Here is a 25785-nt window from a genome sequence, read left to right on the forward strand (position 1 = left end):
TCCAATGAGCTGTCAAAGCTTAAGTGGAATATGCTTAGAGCTGACTTCGTGATAGGAGTAAACAGTGTAAGCATGTATCTGATATATAAAGTCATTTAAATTGTTTAAAAGCCATTATGAGATCAAACTGTAAACCACTAACAAATTGTCTCAATTCTCTTGAACTGGTGGAAAGCTTTCAAACTAATATAAAAGCAATTTGTCACATTATGTAACAGTATACGGTGCATACACATTACTGTACTTGAGATTGAAGGAAATCTAGTGTAGCTTTGCGGAGAAGCTAACTTCTCCCTGAGGTTCTTTCAGAAATATATTCTGTGTCTAAAGCTCAGCTGCTCTTGTTCAGTCATTTGCACTTAAAGCGACTCCGGGGTGTCTTCCCTTCCTGAAGCCTTCTTTTTTGCTCTGTCACCAGTGGCTGCAGTCAGAGAGGCAGCCGGCCAACTTCACTGAGGTGGTGGAGGAACTGTTCCAAGTCATCCCCGATGAGGTCCTTTACATGGACACCAACCCCGAGCGCTGCAGGAGCTGCGCGGTGGTGGGGAACTCTGGGAACCTGAAGGGGTCCCATTACGGTGGCCTCATCGACTCCAGCAATTTCATCATAAGGTAAGTTAAGCCTTCAGATTGTGGATTTGTTTTGAGATGAATGTAGCTGCACTATATTTTGTTGAAAGATGTATGCATTTTCTCAAATTCAAAGCTTAAGCTGCAAGTATTTCATGGTATGTCTCTAACAGCTTTTCACATTTGGACCCTGAAATATTTGTTCAGTATTGCTTGGAAAATATTTTAAGCTCAGCGACTTTGAACATAGATTCAGTAAACATCAACCTTACCACAGATTCTCAAAAGAATTTAGCTCTGAATTGGCCTGGTGCATTCTAATGCATGAATGATTGCAATCCAAGCCATGTTACTAGTTTTTGTGTATGTTCTGTTGCAAGGTGAACCTCCGCCACAGTCTAATACGTTGTCTTCTTGGATTGCCCTTTATTTATCTCTATTCATCTCAATCAACCAGCTCTGACCAGCTTCCCTATCTTGACTGAATAAAAAGCATCCCTACAACATGATGCTGTTACCACCATGTTACACATTGGGGACGGTGATGTGCATGTTGATTTTCTGTCATACATATTGTTTTTGATCTGCACTAAAGCTGAGCAGAGTACATTTTTCCTGGCTAAAGAAAAATGTCCCACATCATGATACTACCACCATCATGTTATAAAATGTGAATGATGTGTTTTAGTTAGATTTCCACAACACATGACTACAGGTTCAACTTTTGACAAATCTGACCAAAGCCAGTTTTTCTGTTTGTTTGGAACAGGATTTCCTCCAAAACAATGGCTCTCTTCTTGTCGCTCTTATATGAAGGGCAAGTTGCATGGGTGCACGACTAATAGTTGACCTGTTGACAGGTTTTCCCATCTGAGCTGTGGATCTCTGCAGCTCCTCTGGAGTTGCTATGGGCCTCTTGGCTGCTTCTATGATTAATGCTTTCCTTGCTTACTTGTGACTTTAGTTGGACAGCAATGTCTTGGTAGGCTAGCAGTTGTACCATCCTCTGTTTTCCTGTGATGGACTGAACAGTGTTGTCTGAGATGTCCAACCTTGGAATATTGTTTTTAAACCTAACCATGCTTTAAATTTCACAGCTTTATCCTTGACCCGTCGGATGTGTTTCCTAGTCTTCATGATGCTCTGAGACCTTCGCTGAACAGCTGGATTTATACTGAGACTAAATTACACACAGGCAGACTCTATTTACTATTAAAGTGACTTCTGAATGAAGCTGGTTGAACTGGATTTTATTTTGTTTTATTTTATAAACCAGCTCCAACATGCTTTTTCTTCAGCAGTGGAGTCTTGTAGTGGTTGAGTGGATTACTTATTGTTTTGATGGGAAAAAACTACCTGCTATTACCAGGTCTTTCTGAAGCTCTGCTCATTCAGCAGTTTAGAAATGAGGCTGTAAACATTGTCATTTCTATGTTTTGCAACATTAATACATTTTTGTGAAGGTCTCTTTGCTTTTACCAGTTGTACTAATCTGTGGAATACTTCAGTAATGAGAAGCTTTTTCTAAGCCATCACTGAACACTAAACCAACTGAAATTCATTCATTCATTCATGCATTCATCTTTTATACCGCTTGTTCCATTGTGGGTCACAGGTGAGCTGGTGCCTATCCCCAGCAGTCTACAAACAGGAGGTAGGGTACACCCTGGACAGGTTGCCAATCCATCGCAGGGCAACACAGAGACATACAGGACAAACAACCATGCACACACTCATTCACACCTAAGGGCAATTTAGAGAGACCAATTAACCTAACAGTCATGTCTTTGGACTGTGGGAGGAAACCAGAGTACCCGGTGAGAACCCACACATGCGCGAGGACAACATGGAAACTCCATACAGAAAGACCCTCGGCAGGGAGTCGAACCCAGGACCTTCTTTCTGGAAGGCAACAGTGCTACCAAAGGCCCCACTGAGCAGAATATTTTCTAAATACTGGCAGATTTCAGCTGGTTTCTTGGTTTTCTATACCTTTATACACGTTAATTTCTTACTATTGCCTATTCCATGTGCCATTCCACTTCATTGGGCATAATTTAATTTTGGATTCATTTGTTTTAATTTCTGTGTGTTTGTGGATTTCTTGAAATTGACACCAGATGTTACAGACATCTGGTGTCAATTTCAAGTTCATAGAAATATAATAAATATATTTGCTGAGAAACAGGTTTATGTAAGCCTCCACCCATCCTGCAGCTTGACTACAAGTTTTCTGTGGGCATCAGCCAGCTTCTAGCACAGTTCTCACTGGTAGATGTTCTTTGAATTAGTAGTTTTCTACTTTTGAGCAATCAGGAACACATTTTGCGTAGGGTTGTGGTCAAAGGATAATGCTAGCCTTTTCCGTTTGTTTTATTTTCATTTTATAATAATTTTTGATGTGTGTTTGAGATCATCCCAGTTGTGTCCAAGATTCAAACATCTAGCTGTTGATTTCAGGCGGTGTTTTATTATTATAGTGTTCAACTTACTCATTGCAGTCTGTCACACAAATTGAAGCCTGACAGAACAGCAGGAGAGATGGTTCTACCCGGATGGATTCGGGGTGTTTATTGTATTGCACTGAATTGCACTGCAGGTTTTATGATAACAGCTAATTTTGATGTTAAAGGGCTAGATAACCATCTTTACTGAGACTTTCTGGTTTGACCAGTGGCAAACATGACTCATTGGCTGTGCTGATAGGATGTGTGAAGCCTGCGGAGCTGATATGTTGATATAGTCACAGGCCTCGTTTGGCTGCAACTTTAAATCCTTTTTAAATCTTCTGCTGATTTATTTATCTTGAATCTGAGAAATACAGTTTTAATCTGTATCCTAAGAGGGTTTCTGCACTGGAGTGAATTGTCTTCAGATAATAACATTGTACTTTGAGCCTCAGCATGAGAAGCTCGTTTTCTAACCAAATGTATTGATTAGAAATGTTACGGGACCTTGATTAAATATTCATGTGTGCATATGACCCAGTGAGTGGGCTGTAAAATTGGGCATGATGGATTTTCTTCTTTAACAATTAATGTTCTGACACAAATAGAACTGATAGTTCAGATCAAAGTGCTTAAAGAAGCTTCTGTGTCTTTAACAGACAAAAGTAACTCATAAGGCTTTTGAATTATGTTTAATTAAAAAAGTGCTTTTGAAGCATTAATAAGTCACTCTGGCTATTAAAATTAAATCAACCATTGTTTGCTTTTGTGTTATACCTGTCATAGGTAATTGCTCAAAGCATTTTACTATTAAAAACATTTTTGTGAATTTTTCTATTGACAGCTTCAAACTTCCGTTTCAAGATGAGTCAGCTTTAGCAACAAAATGAACATGCAAAAGTCTTTATTGTTGTGTAATGATGGAAATTACATCTCCCTCCATCTTTACTCTATACAGTTGCTTGATGTGATAAAACCCACCTTTGATCATGGTCAAAAAAGGTGCAACAGAAGTGTTAAACAATTGTCTGTGAATAAATTATTTAGGTTTCTTTATTTAGTTTTAGCAGCTATTTTTCCACATTTACAGTCACATGAAAACATTAGACACCCTCTGAATTCTCTGCATTAACATATTTGGACATTTATTTTCAATGTTAACAATCCTAAATAATATAAGCAAAGCTATACAAATATAAGAAAATGTCCTGTAAAATGTAACAACTAAATAAAACAAACATTTAGCACACATTCTTTTATTTTAAAAGGGCAAAAACTACACACCAGTGGATTACATCAGGTGCACATGATCATAACATCCTTTACGATAAACTACCAATGGAGGGGACTCAAAACAACTGCCAACAGAATTCTGCAAAAACCCTAAAACATCATCCTGAGACATGCAGCAAGCTCTTCCTAGGGCTGATTTACAAGGTTATGCTTGTAATATAAAAAAGATACTGTACTGTTTAACTTTTATAGTAGGTGTGCAAGAAAGAAACCCTTGCTGTCTCAGAAAAGCATGAAGGTCAGGCTACAGTGATCCTGAGAAAATGAAGATAAAGAACGGGACTGCCAGAATTGCTATTTAGACAGATGAGTCTAAAATTGTTTGGACACTAAAACAGAGGGAATGTTTAAAATAAACAAAACAGCATTTCATTTGATGAAATGCTGTTTCTTAACAAACTATGAAGCATAGCGGATGAAGTGTCTTGGTTTGGGGATGTGTTGATTCAGCAGGACCTGGCCAGCTCACCATCATAGAAGGCACCATGAATTCTACCGTGTATCTTAGGAGGTTGAGGAAGATGTGAGGCCATTTGTAAAAAATAAAAGCTGGAACAAAACTGAACCCTGCAACATGACAACAATCCAGCTGAAAGTTCGGAGTGGTGTCCACTTTTCTCAGACCAATGTCAGAGATAGAGAAGCGTCTCGCTAAAGCTATTTCAACAATAGCTATAACAGAGTGAGGTGTGCAGTTTTCTTCTCAGCTGCACATTGAATTTGGTGATATATTTTCTTTGATAAGTCAAACAAGGTTAATTTAATTGTTTAAGTGCCATTGAATCACGTTTTTTTTCCCGAGGGATAAAACAAAATTTGATCTGGCATCAATAATTGAACATTACTTAATAAAGAGCTGAATATTTAATAGGGTGTCCTAATTTTTTTACTTGACTATCTTTCTCAAACACCAGCTATGTTCATTAAAGATTACTTTTCTTTGTTTTTAACAGAACAAACTGAGTTTCTATCAAGTTCACCCACTTTTAAACTAGTTAAAGATTTAGTTCAAACAGATCAAAACTAAAAATATTATGTTTATAGTTATTCTCTTGATAGTTCTGAGTTCAATTCACAGATCCAATATGAACTATTTCACACTTTTTCATCAATTTTTTACAACACAGTCTTCTGAAACAACTTGCTAATGTTGGGAGACGATGTCATGTATCAGTTAGCATATTAATTAAGTCATCACTAATATTTGCAATCTGCTCTCTGCCAGCTTTCCTGCATCCATTTGATTCTCTCCTGCTCTCTTGGCTCACAGAAATGTTTCAATAAGGCTAAATTCCAAAGACAACAATATATTTATATATATTATATATTAAATATATTTTTCAGATTCTATTGTGAGATTGCAAAAATGTTACATTATAGGCTGAAAGAAAGCTGCTTTATTTAAATCCTGATATCATGTGGGCACATCGCTGTTGACAGGTTAGTTCAACAATGCTCAATGTTTTTAAACAGCTTTCTTGTATCTGTGGTAGTAATAGAAAACCAACAGACCCTACAATCATAACATGCATGCTGTTGATTCTGTCTAAATGAATTATTAATTGAAAGGGACGGGGGTGGGGTAGTGAAGGCCATTTATTTTGGAATCTAACAAGTGACTCATACACTACCAGTCATATGTTTTAAACACTTTCTCATTTTATAGTTTTCTTTTTGTTTATGACTATTTACGTTGTACGTAGATTCTCATTGAAGGCATCAAAACGAATGAACAACTTATGTAGCAAACAAAGAAGTGTAAAAGAACTTTAAAATATGTTATATTTTAGAATCCTTAAAGTAGTCGCCCTTTGCTGTGATGACTGAAATATTAACCTTTGGTTGTCTCTAATCGAACCTCTGGGAAGTTCTTCAACACTCTTTAGAAAACAATTTCAGGTGACCACCTCATGAAGCTCATGGAGAGAATGCCAAGAGAGCAAAGCAGTGATCAAAGCAAAGGGTGGCTATTTTGAAGAATCTAAAATATTAAAATGTTAAGAGTTATTTCAGACTTATTGTTTACTACATAATTCCATGTGTGTTCATTCATAGTTTTGACCTTGGTGAGAATCTACAATGTAAATAGTCATGAAAATAAAGTGACCCATTAAGTGAGAAAGTGTATATAAAACTTTTGACTAGTAGTGTATTTGAGATGAACAAAGAAAATGTTGCACTTGCTGTTTATGGTGAATTCCTCTTTGGAATTAAGTTCTAGGCTTTGCGCAGTAGAACACAGTGCTTTGGTTATGAAGTTGACTTGAGAAGAGATAGCATAAAAAGAAGTGCAGAAAAAGATTAGCTGCTCAGCGAAAATGATTTGAAACCCAAACCAGAAACCAGTAAAACCAAACCATAAACTACCATTGGTATTACTCAAAGAATAGCCAGAATGGTAAAGACTTAGCCAATGTTACGCTTTATGGAGATCAAAGAAGGTCTACAGTTATCTGTGAGTACTGCGAGAACTAGAAGACCCTTATGTGGAGCCAAGCTTTGAGCAAGAAGTCCCCGCAAAGTTCCATTGTTGGAAAAAAAAAAAAACATCCAGAAGAGGTTACAATCTGTCAAACACAAGCAACACTTAGAGGACTGACAGAAGTACAATTTCTCTTTTTGAGTTTAGATTAAGCAAACAGTGTCTAGTGTTTATCCCAAACACTGAATTTAAGCCACAGTGCACTGTAGCACGGTGGCTGAAGCATCATGCTATGGGGATGTTTCTAACACAACGGTGCCGGCTCTACCACATACCAGGGATCATTGATACATCAAAATGCTTGATGAGGTCATATCGTGTTATTACAGAGTAAATGCCCTTAAAATGGATGCTTCAATTAGACAAAGACCCCTAACACACCAGTAAACAGGCAACATGTTGGTGCAATACCACAGGATTAATGTTACCCGGACCTTAATCCAATAGAAAGGTTGTGGGGGGACATCCATCCTTCTGTTTTTGAGGATTAGGGTTGGGGTTATTGTGGGATCTAGTCAAATCATCCTGTTCACACATGCCAGCAGATGGCCTATGTCATGCAACAGAAGTTTTCAGGAACAGTGGTTCCTGAAAACCTGAAACTACATCTTCAAGCATTTTCAAGTTTACACAGTAAATCCTTATAAAGTGATTGTGAATAACATAACATCCCTTTTCCTTAACATTCTGCAGAGAGCGAACAAGTTTATTTGACTTCTCTTTAGGATTTGATTTAGAATAGATGGGAGAGTGTTCCTATTGCATGTGTATGGAATTAAAAGCTATTACATGAATTCTGCTATTATTTAAAACACAACTGCAAATGCACAGCCAGGCCGAAAGGTCTTCATACCCATGGCAGATGCAGATGTAAAATGATGTTAATTTAATAAGGAAGTTTGTTTCTAACAGGAAATAAGACAGGCATGTCTCAAAATATAATCAAACAATGCAAAAGTATTAATAATGTAATAATGTAAAATTATCTTATTGTAATTACATGTTTTAAAATGGCATGTTGAAAATCATCAGTTGACAACTTTTTGCATGTTTTCATAATTTTTTAACAATTTAAAATCTTTGAGGATGCTCACTTAATGTAAATAGAGCTGCACAACATATCGTATCGCAGTTGTCATCACAGTGTCGGTGTGCAATATGAGAATCGCAAAGAACTGCTTGCACACACATTTGGTACAATATTATATTTAAAAGTGTCAGGAAATCACACCATGTGTATCCATAATATATTTCAGCAGCTGGATGCCCTTAATGCCCTCACTGGATTTATATCTTTGTTTCTGAGATGCTCACACTGTTTTAAAAAAAAAAAAAAAGAAAAGTGGCAGAAAAATGGGGGTAACTATAATCAGTATCACAACTCTCAGCAATAGTATCACAATTGTTTATTTTCCTAAAATCGTGCAGCCCTAAATGTAGTAAGAAGATGGTAAAACATTAGATTTAGACTCGCATGGTCAGATTGATACATAAAACTTAACACCAACACGGTAGACTGAAAAACAAAATAACTGTTTGGAGTTCCTTATATGAGCTAGAGACAAGCATGTTTATGTTTTGATGAATAAGACCCCTGTTAGGATCAATAAAAATCTGGTTATACCAAAATGCTGCTAACACACAGATTTCATCAACAGAGTAACTGCAGCGCAGCTAAAATCTCCAAAAGCAAATTTCACCCAGCATTGTGGCAAGCCTCATAATTTATCGCTGCGTGCCTTTGACAGCCCGCTGCGACATGTTGCCTCTGTAAATAAAGCCACATTATAGCTCGTATCTTCTGTGCCAGCCTCCGCTGTGACAACAACATGCTATTGTCTGCCGATTCAATTACCGCATGACAGGGACAACGGCAAGATGAGAGTTATTACTTTGCCATTAGCGGACAAAAATTCCAGCACAAGCCTGCCATCGAAATTGTGATGTTTTCTTTTTATTTACTCATCCGTGCAGAGTCACATTTGGAGCCCACGCTTGGTTAGAGGCTGCGGGGCTGAGCCAGAAGTTTACCTCTGCTGCAGGAGCAAGCTGGGTGACAGTAAGGTGTGGAGTATACATGGTTCTGATAAGACTGGAGGATGTGTTCACTGAACTGAAGGGTGCAGAGGCGCAACATGCAAATTGGTTAGTGGAGAGGTTCACTTCTGGTTCTATTGTTCCTAGAGGAAAGCATTCTCATGTTAATGTTAAAATCTGACACAATGATTTCTGTTTGCTGTTCCTTGCAAAGGTTTTTATACCCTGTGAACATCACATTTTATCATGTTACGAACAAAAACCTTTGTATATTGCAGCGAATGAAAAGGATGATGTCTCACTAAAGCTGGATGTATTCAAACTAAACTATACTCACTTTCAAATCTATCAAATCTGTTTAATTGAGGGGTCAGTTCTGTTCATCAGGAATCTCATTCTTAAACAGAATTCTAAAGGGGAATTGAAAGTGAATTATCGGATTATATTTAGCTTATAGTGATTTATGATTATCAAATGGCCTCTCTTTGTGTCTGTAATGGTAATCTCATAGTTTACATGCTTACTTTCAATTTTTCTGAATACCTAAAGTCTGAAGGACAGTTTGGAAAAAAATTTACATACAGAGGAAACCCTTCCTGATTATGATGCCCAAAAACAGCTGTATAATAGTAGAGAATGAGAACCTCCAGTGGGGTCAGACGCTGTTTACTTCTTGGAACCAGCTTCGGCGTCTCCTCCTGCGTCCATCAGCTTTCTTGGCTGGAAACCTACTTTTTTTTGCATAACCCCTTGTTTACTTTTCCAAATGGACAGAATATTTTAAATAGATTACAATGTCACTGTCTTGAAAGGTGTTTAAGTCTAGGTTTCAGGCCTGCAGTAAGAAAAGCTAAATAAGACCATTTATCTTATATGTATTTACTGTATATACATTAACATAAAAAAAACATTTTAATATTTTACTATAACAGCATAACATTGCATTTGGATAATCTCAATAGCACAGTTAGTTGATTAGGGATTAATGGTTCAATATAATGTCCACAGAAGACTACAGTCTAGATCAGAATAGTGAAGTGTTTACATCTGTGTATGCATAAGTATGTTCAAGGTCAGGTTATGTGTGTTTTCTATTGCAGATAGACCAACACAAAGTAGTACGTTATTGTGAAGTGGAAGGAAATGATGCATGGTTTCCAATATGTTATACAAATACAATTTTAAAAAGTGTGGTATGCATTTGTACTCAGACCCCCCCATCCAATCAACTCGCAACAGCGTTCCTCTTCCTGTTGATGAAAAGCACTCTCAAGGTGAGATTCTGACATCCCCATGTTTCTGGTTGTATCAACATGATATGCAGTGTTAGCTTTGCACCCAGAAGTTTAAATTTGGTTTAATCTGACCAGAGCAGCTTCTTTCAAATGTTTGCTGTGTGCTTAGCAAATTGCTAGGGGGGCTTTTTGTCTTCTTTCCACTCTTCTAAAGGCCAGATTTCTGGAGTGCAAGACTAATAGTTGTCATGTCAACAGATTCTCTCACCTGAGCTGTGGATGTCTGCAGCTCCTCCAGAGTTACATAGGCACCCTTAACCCCTTTTCTGAGCAATGCTCTCCTTACCCATCTCCTAACCTGTTACATTAAGCCATTCCTTGTTAGGTTTTTTTTTTTGGTTGTTTGCAGTTGTCCCATATGTATTTTCAGATGATGGAAAGAACAGAATGTTGTGGCAAAACTGACTTGAGAGTCATTGCAAGAGACTTTGCATTTTCCTTTGATTGACAAGTGCAGGCTGTGTAGCCTTTGAATAATTAAATGTTTTCATGTATGGGCTTTTTGAAGCGCTAATAAGCCAGCAATGTTGCTGTATTTAAATTTGAAATGAGGTTTTTCTGTTCTTCCAAGACATGAGCATCAAAAGGCAAAAGCCAATTGTGCCGCTAAAATCATTTTTTTTTTTGCAGAAGTTATCTTTTGGAAGCTTACAAACAAACACTGAATCTGGCTCTGGTTTATGTCCGTATAGAGATAAGACTTACATTTCACACACAAAGAAAGAGCTTATATCTTGAAAAGGTGAAAATGCATCAGACTTTATCATGCTAAAATTGAGATAGCCGAATCATACTTCATCTCTTTTGTGGCCGAAACGCACAGCGTAGCAGAGATAAGGGAGACAAATGAATGCACACAATAAACAATACTGGCCTGCTGAATTCCTGCCTCGAGAACACAAACAGCTAAGCATGAATGGAATGTGCAACACAAGGGCAAAGAGATAATAAATAAATAGATCAAAGCATGAAGACCACAGTAGTACTAAACAGGACTCAGTCGATGTAGAATGGTGGACTGCAGACACAAAAAAGTGTCTGAGATGCTTTGAGGTTGGCAAAACTAGTCAAGTGTCTTTTTTGCAAATACTAACCTTAAGGTGCAGTCCATATGAGAACATGTTAATGTGAACATGTTAGTTAGCAGCTAAGCAGCATTTATTCAGACAGAAGATCCAGAGTAAACACATCTTGAAACCAATCTGCAATTTTGTTTTACAAATTCTTTCAGCCTAATCCTCATCCACCAAGTGGGCATCAGCCTTACAAACATGCACTACGCTTTCCTCTGTTTTTGTTGTATTACTATGGCAGGGTTATGTGCGATTTACAGCTCTGCCACAGTAACTACAGCATTTATTTACTTTTTTTCCTCTCTCTTTTCATGTTGAATGAGTATGTATAAGGATATTTTTGAAACAACAAAATAGTCAAAAGAAAGGCACAATCAGTGTAATGACTAAAGCTAAAACATTTTTATGTGGATCTACAGGTCCTTCTCAAAAAATTAGCATATTGTGATAAAGTTCATTATTTTCCATAATGTCATGATGAAAATTTAACATTCATATATTTTAGATTCATTGCACACTAACTGAAATATTTCAGGTCTTTTATTGTCTTAATACGGATGATTTTGGCATAAAGCTCATGAAAACCCAAAATTCCTATCTCACAAAATTAGCATATCATTAAAAGGGTCTCTAAACGAGCTATGAACCTAATCATCTGAATCAACGAGTTAACTCTAAACACCTGCAAAAGATTCCTGAGGCCTTTAAAACTCCCAGCCTGGTTCATCACTCAAAACCCCAATCATGGGTAAGACTGCCGACCTGACTGCTGTCCAGAAGGCCACTATTGACACCCTCAAGCAAGAGGGTAAGACACAGAAAAAAATTTCTGAACGAATAGGCTGTTCCCAGAGTGCTGTATCAAGGCACCTCAGTGGGAAGTCTGTGGGAAGGAAAAAGTGTGGCAGAAAACGCTGCACAACGAGAAGAGGTGACCGGACCCTGAGGAAGATTGTGGAGAAGGGCCAATTCCAGACCTTGGGGGACCTGCGGAAGCAATGGACTGAGTCTGGAGTAGAAACATCCAGAGCCACCATGCACAGGCGTGTGCAGGAAATGGGCTACAGGTGCCGCATTCCCCAGACCTGGGCTACAGAGAAGCAGCACTGGACTGTTGCTCAGTGGTCCAAAGTACTTTTTTCGGATGAAAGCAAATTCTGCATGTCATTCGGAAATCAAGGTGCCAGAGTCTGGAGGAAGACTGGGGAGAAGGAAATGCCAAAATGCCAGAAGTCACACAGTACCCACAGTCAGTGATGGTCTCGGGTGCCGTGTCAGCTGCTGGTGTTGGTCCACTGTGTTTTATCAAGGGCAGGGTCAATGCAGCTAGCTATCAGGAGATTTTGGAGCACTTCATGCTTCCATCTGCTGAAAAGCTTTATGGAGATGAAGATTTAATTTTTCAGCACGACCTGGCACCTGCTCACAGTGCCAAAACCACTGGTAAATGGTTTACTGACCATGGTATCACTGTGCTCAATTGGCCTGCCAACTCTCCTGACCTGAACCCCATAGAGAATCTGTGGGATATTGTGAAGAGAACGTTGAGAGACTCAAGACCCAACACTCTGGATGAGCTAAAGGCCGCTATCGAAGCATCCTGGGCCTCCATAAGACCTCAGCAGTGTCACAGGCTGATTGCCTCCATGCCACGCCGCATTGAAGCAGTCATTTCTGCCAAAAGATTCCCGACCAAGTATTGAGTGCATAACTGTACATGATTATTTGAAGGTAAACGTTTTTTGTATTAAAAACACTTTTCTTTTATTGGTCGGATGAACTATGCTAATTTTGTGAGATAGGAATTTTGGGTTTTCATGAGCTGTATGCCAAAATCATCCGTATTAAGACAATAAAAGACCTGAAATATTTCAGTTAGTGTGCAATGAATCTAAAATATATGAATATTAAATTTTCATCATTACATTATAGAAAATAATGAACTTTATCACAATATGCTAATTTTTTGAGAAGGACCTGTACATTAACCACATTTTGTGAAACATCATTAAGTATCAGTATTATTTATGATGCGCCTTTGTCAGATATAATGTGTGTACTGAGAAAAATTGCTGCTTCCTGTGACATTAGTTTTTCCCATTTTCATGCTTAATGATCTCCTGATTATCCAGAGCTGAAACCTATGTGCGCTATATCACTTGGGACACTTATAAACTTTGTATGGACACAACTAAATTAATCAGAAATAGGTCCAACTCTCCTGCTCCTCCATCCACCCCAAGCAGTCTGTTAATGTGAATGAATCTTCATCGGTCCAGACACAGCTTGTGCATAGTGCAGCATGAGATAAAGGGCAATTTAAGATTAGCATAATCTAAAGGTCTCAGTTCGATTTCGCTGGAAATGTCAAAAACTGTGTTTATTTTCACAATGCTTTATTAAAGACTAATCAAACGGCCAGGACAACATCAGGAAGGTATAACAGGTGCACATTTAGGGCACTATCAAAACAGCACACAACCACATTGCTTCTGCTCCCTGGTCACACCAGAGCATCTTTTATCTAGAAAAGTGAGGCTGTCTTGCATGTTTGATTGTCTCATTATTCATATTTACTCTGCTGAATTGAGGATCCATCAGGCTTATATTCTACAAGACGATGTATGTTCTTGCAGAGACCTGCATTAAGATAGATCTTAAACCAATAAAATTTTTATTTGTCATTTAACTCATCCCTTCACTGCCTGCCTCTCAGCCAGTAATGAATCTATGCAAACGTGTTTATAAGACTCGGAAATTGAAGATTTTCCCTCGTCTGTGAGAGCGTTATTAACATATTGAGACTTTCCTGTGAGGCTGCAAATGGCTAGTGTTTCTTGCAAAAACATGTCAGAGGGCAGATAATCTACGCTTTGGGATAGTAAACATCACCCCCAGGCTGAAACAGACATTAAGCTTTAAACGGTTGTATTGAAATATTCCTCCTCCTCGTTATTGTTGTTAATGTGTCCCCAAAATTTCAATTTAGGTTTTTCTTTTTATGGGCACTCAATCAACGCTCCAATCAGGCCTGTTTTTTGCTCAGAGGACCTGATTGTAAATCAAAGAAAAACACAGATCAACAGATTGATTGCTGTTTGGACTGCATCCACACATAAAAGAGTGTAAACAAGGCAGTGGTTGAAATTGGATTTACATGCTTTCCACGTACATTGCAGTGTTAAACATAATTCCGTGTAAATGCTAACCCAAGGACCCATGTAGGTCGCAGTGATGGAGGAAGAGAAGAGTGTTGGCCTAATACTAAAGGAGAGCAATGCCAGGCAATTGGCTTGTTTACATTTCATCATGAATTATTCAGCAGGTCTACAATGCAAATGGCTTTGTTAAACAAAAAGAAAATCATAAATGCGGTTTTTGATCAGCTTAAACAGCTTTTACGAATTCACAGCAGCTGACTTTTTGCAGTCACTTTGGGATATGCTTATAGGGAATCACAGAATCATGAATCTGTTAGTTCATTTCTTTGTGGGCCCCTTTGAAAGTAGGATTGGGGGTGGGCATGCACACTGCAGCTGCAGCTGTCCAGGGTTCGATTTCCGACCCTGTCATTTACTCTCTCTGCCCATTTCCTGTCTATATGCTGCATTTTAAGGGCCACTAGTGCCGCAAATTTTTAAAAAGAAAAAAGAAGTAGGAATGGGCAAGTTACCAGCTTCAAATGATGCCAAGGTTTTTAAAAGTTATGGTTTCCCAACCGTTAAAGTTTTCCATTATAGAGTTTCTGTTATTTCAAGTTAAATCCCATGCCAGAGAAAGAGCCCAGATATTTATTTGTCTGTATGAAGCAGAGAATAATGCATAGGAGACAGCTGTGACTCAGTGGAAAGAGTAGTCGTCTTCAGTTACAGCTTTCTTCTCTAACCTACATATCAATGTATAAATGTGTGCTCACTTGTAAGTCTGGCTGGGCAAATTCGACTGTTGTGTAAAATGCTTTGAGAGGTCAGTATGACTAAAAAAAGAACTTCATAAATTTTTATTTAATGCAGTTATGCCCCTCCCCCAGCTGTTGCTGCACATTGCTGGTCAGCTGTTTGAAAAAAGCCTACTCACACCTTTCCTTAGACTTGTCAATCTAAGGAGAACACAGGCCATCTGTGCTTCTAGAGCAGTTAGCTCAGGTTGTGGGCAATCCCATTTTGCCCTTACACTTAATAGTCATCATTGGTTTGTGACTGCCTCCCAAGGTGGATCAGAGGTGAAATATGTCTTCATGTCCAATATTACTTCAGTGCATACATTACACATGAGGACCATCAGACTGTTGGTTTGAAACCTCCAAATATAAGTGTGGTTTCACCATCTTTGTGTGAGTTAATTTTAGGCATCATGGGGGGTTGTAACTTTAGGTACCCTCCCTTATATAGAAGATTTTACAAAATAAACAGTTCCTTGTTGTTGTCGTTCAAAGCCCTGCAGAGACTTCAGAGCATTTGGTTGGATCTCTTTGAGATCATGGCAAATTCTAGGACTCTTTTCCAGGTAAACCCCAAAGTGATGACGTATGCTACATCACCACCTTCTGACAGTATGATGGCAATAAACAAGGCAGTAAATGTTTACCTGCAGAATAATTCTTTTAGAGATAATGTACAGAAATGAATGAAAACAAAGATGTAATAAGCCTGTTTAATTCTCATTGTACGGTAGCACTGTTGCCTTGCAGCAAAAAGGTCCTGGGTTCGATTCCCGGCCAGGGGTCTTTCTGCATGGAGTTTGCATGTTCTCCCCGTGCATGCGTGGGTTCTCACCGGGTACTCCGGCTTCCTCCCACAGTCCAAAGACATGCCTGTTAGGTTAATTGGTCTCTCTAAATTGCCCTTAGGTGTGTGAATGAGTGTGTGCATGGTTGTTTGTGTGTTGCCCTGCGATGGACTGGCGACCTGTCCAGGGTGTACCCTGCCTCTCGCCCATATACTGCTGGAGATAGGCACCAGCTCCCCCGTGACCCACTATGGAATAAGCAGTAGAAAATGACTGACTGACTGAATTCTCATTGTTACTAAATATCACCATTTATAATTGTGAAAAATCTATTTTGATATAAACACATCATAAATACATGACGCAATACTCAGTCCTTTATATGGTTGTTATTCAGCTGAGACTGCACAGGCTTTGCCGAATATTACCCACTGAGGATTATAAAGACCAGCTGTGGTAACAACAGCAGACTGGCAAGAACACATACCATAGAGAGAGCTGAAATACCACTGACCTTTAAAGTGCTACCTCTTACATGCTGTGTGATCCAGCTGCACCTTCAATTGTTTGGTCATGTTATGGAACACAAAGATTCTTGACATTGGACATTTATAATAGAAATGAATATTAAACAACTTGTATCCAAGAGGCTGCTGCATGATAAAGAGCCATGACATTAAAGCTGTCATCGATTATTGATCGCTATGAGAATATGCTGTTTTTGTTCCTCATTTCAAAAAGAGCGCAGTTCAATCCTGACTGCAGACAATGTCTGCCCCATTCAGTGTGATCAACATGTTTTCCAATACTTTATTAAGGATGCAGCCTTTGTATCCTTGCTTATCAGGTATGGTAAATTGGGTCAGGTTCCCATACCACCCTCTGGGTTTGGTTTTGGGTCACTATGCTTGTCTTGTTACCTTAATAATCCTGAAATGGTCTCGGTGGTTTGAAGGTAACAAAATTTAACACCCTACAATATGATCTAACAATGTGTTTTGTTATTCTGACAAATAAGTAAACAATGCAAAATGTTCTGTGATACTTTATTAAAAATACCTTGTCCTACTGTGTCTTAAAGATAAATGGCAGCTCTGGTAAACAGCAACACACAACATAGTATGCCATGGCTGAATCCAAATTTGCCACTAACTCTAACCAATTAGCACCAGGTTTATGTTTTTTGCATTTCTACCAAATAATCAGGGTGTCACCATACTATTTTATGGATGATTTCAATTTCCTACCCTAGACCTAGTTGTAAAATATCCCTTACTGCTGCAGGTGTCATTATTAGTGGTTGTTGGGGACCCAATGGTTAACAGCAGGCAGGCAAGATCAAATTGTGGCATAGTTTTTAATGAATGAATCAGTGAAAAACAAACTTGCATAACTGAGTGATGCAGAGGATTAAACTGACAATGGATGGTACAGGAGAACCTGAAACCTGACAGACAACCTGGAGACTAAATATAAAGACAAGGCACAGGGGAGTCAATTTAAAGTGCCTGTGACATTGAATTTTAATGATGAATCCAATTACACTTATAGAAAGGAAACATTGATAAAATATTTTAAAAAGTAAATTCATGCCACAGTTGTTCAGATATACTGTATGGTCATAAATGTCTCTAAAAAAGGCATTTCTGGACTACTCCTTTGGGATTTTGTTGCGCTGTTTTATGACATCACAGGGGAACCCTCCATGTAAACTGACTGCTGCTACAATGGAATCTGATATTTCTTTTGATATATTTTAGTCACTATCACAGATATTTCAGTCACCTTAGGCAGTCAGGAGATGAAAGTCAGCCTTCATCAGATGGCAGAGCACAAGTGCTGTAGATTGTGGACAGCGATGTAATTCGACCAAAGTTAATTTTTGCCGGATGCTGGAGCACGGCATCCGGCAAAAATGTCAATATACATAAATCATACCGCACCATCCGGAAACAGAATGAGCACAATATCCTGATTTTGAAAACAATTCACTAAAGACAGACTAGATCTCACTATATTAATAAATACACACATTATGTTTATATATATACGTTGATGTATTAGCAGTTGTTTACATTAGATCAATTAGATCAGTTACTGGATTAACTAAGATAAACCAAGTAATTAAACATTAAATGCACCAAATTAAGCAACAAATTTAGCTTCGCTGCACTCAGTGTACTCACCCATTGTAGAACAAAACACATGAAAATATCTGGATGTATAAAATGAAAAATGAAGCAGTTTAACTGATTTAACTTCCAGAGAATGAGTTGTTTTGGACTTGCTATGGCATTTATCACTGGCTTTTATTGCTCGATCTACATATGGTTCTTGAAGCTCCTCCAGGCTTTGCAGTGGGCCGGACCGGAACGCAGCAGATACTGTGTAAAACCAGGGTTACAGTATATATTTGGCAGTGAGTGAGACAACCTTAGGCAAAGTGAGCAGCATGGAGCAGCAGCAGCAGACACAAGGGATGATTCAAGATCTGAAGACACTACCTGGTGTGTAATTCTTTTAAACTTTATAACAGAATCTTTAGACAAAACATTTATTTAAGTATATTGTATAGGCATGTGAGTTATTTTAAATTAATAATAATAATAATGTGCTATTATTATTAATATTATTTAAATAATTATTATTATTCATAATAAAAAATAATAATTTCAGATTTTGTATTATTAACTAAGACTGCTGATATCTAAATGTACATTTGCAACAAGGAATGTTCTTTTCTGCTGAGCCTTGATCCATTTCGCAACAACAAGCAACAACCTTTTCTTTGGTGATCTTTTCCAATCAGATACTCCGAACAGTGTGGCTATAGCATCTGCTTCAACATTCTCCTTCGTCTGGAAGATATCCAGGCGTCTGACATAATTTCTCTTGTGAATTCAGAGGTTTCTTGTTTGAAGCAGTTTAAGGGGCACAAGTCAAACAAAGTGGCACAATCTGTGCTAGCAATGAAATGCACAAATTAAAGTGTTTTTCATCATATCACGTTTGATATCATTATCAGTCACCCTAAACATGACAAAAAATATATTATTAAAAATATTTTATTATTAGCATGTACCTTCTCTATCTGTCCCCCATATCTCTCATTCCCTCCCCTGGAAACCGAAGTCACAACGATGTACTTACAAAAAGCTTTAAGTTGCACACAAGCTGTCTTTCCTACTTTGTTAGCCATTCTGAGCATCTTTTACCATTATAGTGACCATTAATATAACAAGGAGTCTTGGAATTCCTTTAGAGTAGTAAGTTTAGTAGTCGTTATGTTCTGACAAGGTTCTGACAAATGCATCTCCAACAAAAAGAGCCGGGATAAGATCAATTCCTTCCCTTCTACAAGACTATAGCCTCAAAAACAACCACATCAGCACTTTTCTGGTGCTAATTTTTCCTACCTGCCTGTTCAGAGATATGGACAGTAGTTTTTCAACACACCAGGACTCAGGTGCTGACTATTAGTGAAAATGGCTCATCCTGTCCAAATACATATCTGGTGATGAATGGTGACCATCACTGCACAGTCTGTTAGCAGGCTAGCACTGCAGATCATCAGTGAACTGAATCAGTAAAGCACCGTTCAAGATCGAAATCACAGACAGCTTCACAGCTAATTAATAATTGAATGTTAATATATCATATTAAAGTATAGTAAAATAATATAAAATAAAAACATACAGTAGTTTAGATCAAATAAATTAATCAGAAAATGTATATAATCACTTAAAATTAAATTATAAATAATGTTAGCCAAACCTGAGTCTGAATAGATGAGCCTTCAGTTTTCTTTCTTGAAAATGTCCATTAGACACAAAGTACGGAACCCGTTTTTACTGCAGTTACAGCTGTGAGTCTTTTGGGAGTATATTTCTGCCAGTTTTGCACATTTAGAGACTGAGTTTTTCCTCATTCATCTGCATAAAATAGTTCAAGCTCAGTCGCATTGGTTGGAAGGCATCTATAAACAGCAGCTTTCAAGTCTTGCCACAGATTCTCAGATCCATTTAGGTCTGTACTTTGACTGGACTATTCTAACTCATGATTATGATTTTATCTAAGCCATTCCATTGTTGCTTCTGGCTTTATGTTGAATGTTTTTGTCCTGCTGGAAGCTGAATATTCACTTCAGTCTAAAGTCTTTTGCAGCCTCCAACAGGTTTTCCTCCAGGATTGCCCTGTGTTTAGCTCCATCCATCTTCCCATTACCTCTGACCAGCTTCCCTGTCCCTGCTGAGGAGCATCCTGAATGCTGTGTTCAGGGTGATGGACAGTGTATGTTATCCTCCACACATAGGTTTTGCATTTCCGAAAAGGTCAATCTTGGGTCTCATCTTACCAGAGCACGTTCTTCAACATGAGGTGTGGAAAACTTGTGGCAAGCTGTAAACCCAATTTTGCATTGCTGCCTTTCAACAACAGGTTTCTTCTTGCTACTCTTCAGAAATGACCAGATCTCACTGTCAGCAACCTGCTATTAGATTGTTTTATTTTTTCACTTTCTTATTGTTTGCTAAGGGAGTGGCTGTACATCACAGCAGTTTGTTTCTGTCTCTATGTATTTTTAGCTTTAAACCGCCTACTGCACGACAGATTAATCATTTCATTAAAATACAATTCTGGTGATTAGTCATGAGCATGACCCATGTCTCACGGGAATATTGATTTACAATAATTGACAACAAACTAAGCAGTCATGACAAGAAGATGTAATGTGTGACAAACAAGACATACACATCATTTGGGAGGGTGACTGTTGAGCAAATCAGCAGTGAGCGGCAAATATCTAGCTAGTCAGGTGTGTTGGAGTTACAGACACGCAGCAGTTTGTACCAGCAGGACTTTAAAGGTATGATTCATGAAAAAAAATAAAGTCTAATAATCAAAGATTGTGCCTCAGACTTGTTGCAGTGATGTGTGTTTCCCCAGTCCACCTTGTTTAATTGCTGTGAGATAATATTGGGAGGTTGGGTCTGGTCCATAGCCATTGATTCTGAACTGTTATTAGACCATAATTTCCTTGGACTCACTGTGATGCTGACAAGTAAAAATGACTCTTCATCCTCAGTTTTCTAGCAGACACCTGAACGTTTTGGGTCAAATCTGACTTTTCAAGATTTCATCCACTTTGACCAAATCCCTGGTTCTCTTGGACACAAAGCAAAACAGACTACAATACTGGCACCACCATGTTTCACTGTGGGTAAGACCTTTGTTTGGTGATTCCCAGTGTTTTCGGCAAACAATTACATCCCAAAACATTCTTTTTAATGTGTTGTGGTCTCATAGCACATTCTTCCCAGGGTAGTGCCAGGTCATCCTTAAGAACTAGTTCTAAAACTCAGTTCCGTCAGGTTAAAATTAATTTATTCATGTTCATAGTTCACCAGCTAAACATCTTGAACTAGGTGCAAAGCTCCTATAAGAACTAATTTGCAATGATTCGTGCTATTTTGTCCAAAAAACTATTAAAAAACAACAACAAAAAAACATATGATTAGAATAGTGATTATGCCATTGCCTTGTAACAAGTTTAATATTCTCTTGTAATCTTTGTTCACATAAACTGTATTTTATAAAAGCTGAATTCCTTAAACAGCTGCCCTCATTCACAAATTCTAATGCTTTAATTGTCTGAAAACAAAAGTGAAATTTATACTGAAATGTGATCTATTTAAACTGTGTTTACAGTTGTGGTCACTTTTCAAACACCATGATAATCCTCTATGATAAAATAGACTTATTCTAAGCACATTAGCTGAGATTATTTACAATCATGTAAATTAAACACAACATCTGAGCTGTAATTTCTCCTACTTACCTGTAAGAGGGTCTGAGATAGCAAAGATGTAACAGAATGCAGCTTCAGCTTTTTCGTATCTCCCACCCCTAAAGCATTGAACCAGGGGTCTGCATTCTGCTCTTTGGACCTTGACAAACAAATCAGTAGATATTTAGTTTATATTATAAGTTGTCTTGTTTCAAAAGGTCTTGTCACATTTATGTCTATAAACAAGTTTTATGTAGCAAGACTGCTAGCAAAAATGGCACTTCAGATTGTAAAGTTTGCAGAACCCTGGACTATACACTTCGTTACTTCCATACATTTCTGTAACAAATCATCAGTAAACAGATCATTCTTCTGAACTTGTTTTCTGCTGAGGAAAAAAATCATCAGTCCTGGTTTTGTGCTGGCTTTCCTCCTTAAAGCCCTCTGAGCCTCAGGATCCCATAAATCTGCTAAACAAAGAGCTGCATCAAAGCATTCACATCATCTAAAGTTGGATTCCCACAAAAAGAACACTTCCAAATTCAGTATCTCTATTCCACAAAACACTATTATGTTTTCTGAATATGTGTTTGTTTTAGGTTAAGAACCACTATTTCTAGTGCATAAGCAATTCAATTTATTAGCTCCAAAGGGTCGGTACATCCATTTATTTTGTTTCAAGTCCATCTGCTGTAAATATTTTCTCAAGCCAGGGCAGAGAAGCGGAGAGTGAGGTGATGTAGTTGAATATTGAATGAACCAATTTAAAATATCTACCTCCTTAGAGCAGTTGACACACACACACATGATTAAGTGAATAAGAGCCCATGCATGTCCACTTATTTTAGTGCCCTCAGCGATGGGGGTTATTCTTGTATTGACCTCTTTGGCAGAAAAGGGAATGATGCACACGTTCTTTGACAAGGCTTAAAAAGAAGGAAGGTGAAGAAAAATGATTGTTAATTTCCATTGCTTTAAATAAATAACATTTCAGTGGCTTTGATAAGATGATAATAGAAAGATTAAAGAAAGGCTTGATACTACCGTACCTTGCAGTTTTCTAAAAGAAAAATACAGCTCATGTTCTTTAAGGAATGACACAGATCTTCAATTACACAACCTTATTTTATTTAAAGGATCAGAAACATAACGAAATCACTGCAGGTACAACACAGAACCAGAATCCAAAAAAACCTACGAAGCTGCGACACTGCAGGAACATGGCATGAACGAGGGCAGCAACTGAGAGCGACGAGGAACCAGCAAAGGGCAATGAAACAAAACCAACTAATACAGAGGGAGAACAAAGGCAGGTAATCAAAGGAACTAAGAACAGGTGAGACAAGGAGGCAGGGAGGCAGAGGGAGCAGGTGAACCTAATGAAACCAAAACATGAGGAAAGGGACTAAAGGCAGGACAGTAAGCAGACCTAAATGAAACTATAAACCAAAATAAAAATAAAGCGTAAGAATCAAGGATAAACATGAACTGAAGGAAACTGAGAAACTGGAGGGAACATAAGAACCTAAGAACTTAGTAAAACAGAAACCATAAGGAAACCCCGACTACAAATGTAAACAAACTCAACCCAACACTGATGGAATAAAACTAAGAATGAAGCAGAGGAGAACACACTGGGAGGTAGAAGAAAAGTAGAACTGTAGGAAAAACAGAAAACACGAATACAAAACCATAAACAAGAAACCTCTAGTAAACAGTAAACGAAACAAAACACAAAGTCCAAAATGTCACATCTTGACAGTATTCTTTTTGTGCTTTTTCTTACATTCTTCAAAACCCTGTTCCATGTTCCCAATCCTACTAATTTTCATGTTGTTACCTTGTTTAGGTTTGCCTTAATAAATCTTTATTTATGATGCTATTGAACTTTAGTCTTTCTTTATGCCTCCTTTGATAATACCAAGTTGTTGCACAGATGCAACCACATCCTTTGACATATTGAACTTGTCATCAACAAGAAATAGCCTTGGCCAATGATGCTTCTCGCTAGTGGTTGTTCTGACAGGCCTAGGCTGAAAATGTCAAGTTGTTATATAGCTGTCATCTCAGACCCAGTAATAAGGAAGATGATACCACTCAGGCTAGAGCTCTCAAATAGGTAATGCTAGTCACACAGGGGGTCAGACTGATGTTTCAGATTTTCTGTGTCACTCCCTACTTCTGACTGGAGCCAGATGTCATTGTCAAACTGTATTCCCGCCAATTACTGTCCCAGCTTGAGAGAAAATTGTTAGACAATAGTGGGGATCCCTTGGCTTGTCTACCAAGACGTAATTTTCATGCTCCATATAGAGACTAGATTGTACTGACTTGCTTTTTAAACATGTTTTTTCTCTTTTCTTTGTATTTGGTTACCTCAAATTGTTCTTTGGCTCTGTATATCAGAATCAGAATCAGAAAAGCTTTATTGCCAAGTACGTTTTTGGACATACAAGGAATTTGTTTTGGCGTAGTCGGTGCAATACAATACAAATTGAACAGTATAAACATATCTACAATATAATATAAATATATGTGCACAGTTTTAAGTGAGTGAGAGTAAATATAGAGCAGTATAAGATGCAAGAGCAATACAACAGTGCAGGTGATCATTGTGCAAGTATGGCAGTGCAAGTAAAGCAGGAGTCCATGCTAAGCGTTAATGTAACACATAGAGTTACAGGTTACAAGTGTCCTGTCAGCAAAAAAAGAGGGGTGTGTGGGGGAAAGGGAGAGTGTCAGGGTGGTTTCCGGGCTTTGTTAACAAGGCTGGTGGCAGATGGGAAAAAACTGTTCTTGTGGCGTGAGGTTTTGGTCCGGATGGACCGCAGCCTCCTGCCAGAAGGGAGAGTCTCAAAGAGTCTGTGACCGGGGTGGGAGGGATAAGCCAGAATCTTCCCTGCCCGCTTCAGGGTCCTGGAGGTGTACAGTTCCTGGAGCGACAGTAGACTGCAGCCAATCACCTTCTCAGCAGATCGAATGACACGCTGCAGCCTGCCCTTATCCTTGGCTGTAGCAGCGGCGTACCAGATGGTGATGGAGGAGTTGAGGATGGACTCAATGATGGCTGTGTAGAAGTGCACCATCATAGTCTTCGGCAGGTTGAATTTCTTCAGCTGCCGCAGGAAGAACATCCTCTGCTGGGCTTTCTTGATGGAGCTGATGTTTGGCTCCCACTTGAGATCCTGGGAGATGATGGTTCCCAGGAAGTGGAAAGATTCCACAGTGTCAATTGTGGAGTCACAGAGGGTGATGGGGGCAGGTGGGGCTGGGTTCTGCCTGAAGTCCACAACCATCTCCACTGTCTTTAGAGCGTTGAGCTCAAGGTTGTTCTGGCTGCACCAGTCCAACAGATGGTCCACCTCCCATCTGTACGCGGACTCGTCACCATCAGAGATGAGTCCAATCAGGGTGGTGTCGTCCACAAACTTCAGAAGCTTGACAGACTGGTGACTGGAGGTGCAGCTGTTGGTGTACAGGGAGAAGAGCAGAGGAGAGAGAACACAGCCTTGGGGGGAACCGGTGCTGATGGTCAGGGAGTCAGAGACGTGCTTCCCCAGCCTCACGCGCTGCTTCCTGTCAGACAGGAAGTCAGTGATCCACCTGCAGGTGGAGTCGGGCACACTCAGTTGGGAGAGCTTCTCCTGTAGCAGAACTGGGACGATGGTGTTGAAGGCAGAGCTGAAATCCACAAACAGGATCCTGGCATAGGTTCCTGTGGAGTCCAGGTGCCGGAGGATGAAGTGAAGGGCTAGGTTGACTGCATCATCTACAGACCTGTTGGCTCTGTAGGCAAACTGCAGGGGGTCCAGGAGGGGGTCGGTGATGTCTTTTAGGTGTGAGAGCACAAGGCGCTCAAAGGACTTCATCACCACAGAGGTCAGGGCGACAGCTCTGAAGTCATTAAGCCCTGTGGTCCTTGGCTTCTTGGGAACAGGGACGATGGTGGAGGACTTGAAGCAGGCTGGCACATGACATGTCTCCAGTGAGGTGTTAAAAATGTCTGTGAAGACTGGAGACAGCTGATCACCGCAGTGCTTCAGGCTGGCTGGTGAGACAGAATCCAGACCAGCAG

At 38.9% G+C, this 25785-nt stretch overlaps 1 protein-coding gene across 6 annotated transcripts in view; it reads left to right on the top strand.

The window, feature by feature from the left end:
* Positions 1-25785, top strand: part of LOC124879555 (CMP-N-acetylneuraminate-beta-galactosamide-alpha-2,3-sialyltransferase 1-like) — a 116282-nt gene that overhangs the window by 80329 nt on the left and 10168 nt on the right. For all 6 annotated transcript variants that reach the window (XM_047384189.1, XM_047384187.1, XM_047384188.1 and 3 more), the window contains one exon: positions 419-612. In XM_047384189.1, coding sequence (XP_047240145.1) covers positions 419-612 — 194 coding nt within the window. The remainder of the gene's footprint in view (positions 1-418; positions 613-25785) is intronic.

Source organism: Girardinichthys multiradiatus, chromosome 13, assembly GCF_021462225.1.
Source record: "Girardinichthys multiradiatus isolate DD_20200921_A chromosome 13, DD_fGirMul_XY1, whole genome shotgun sequence".
Taxonomy (NCBI): Eukaryota; Metazoa; Chordata; class Actinopteri; order Cyprinodontiformes; family Goodeidae; genus Girardinichthys; species Girardinichthys multiradiatus.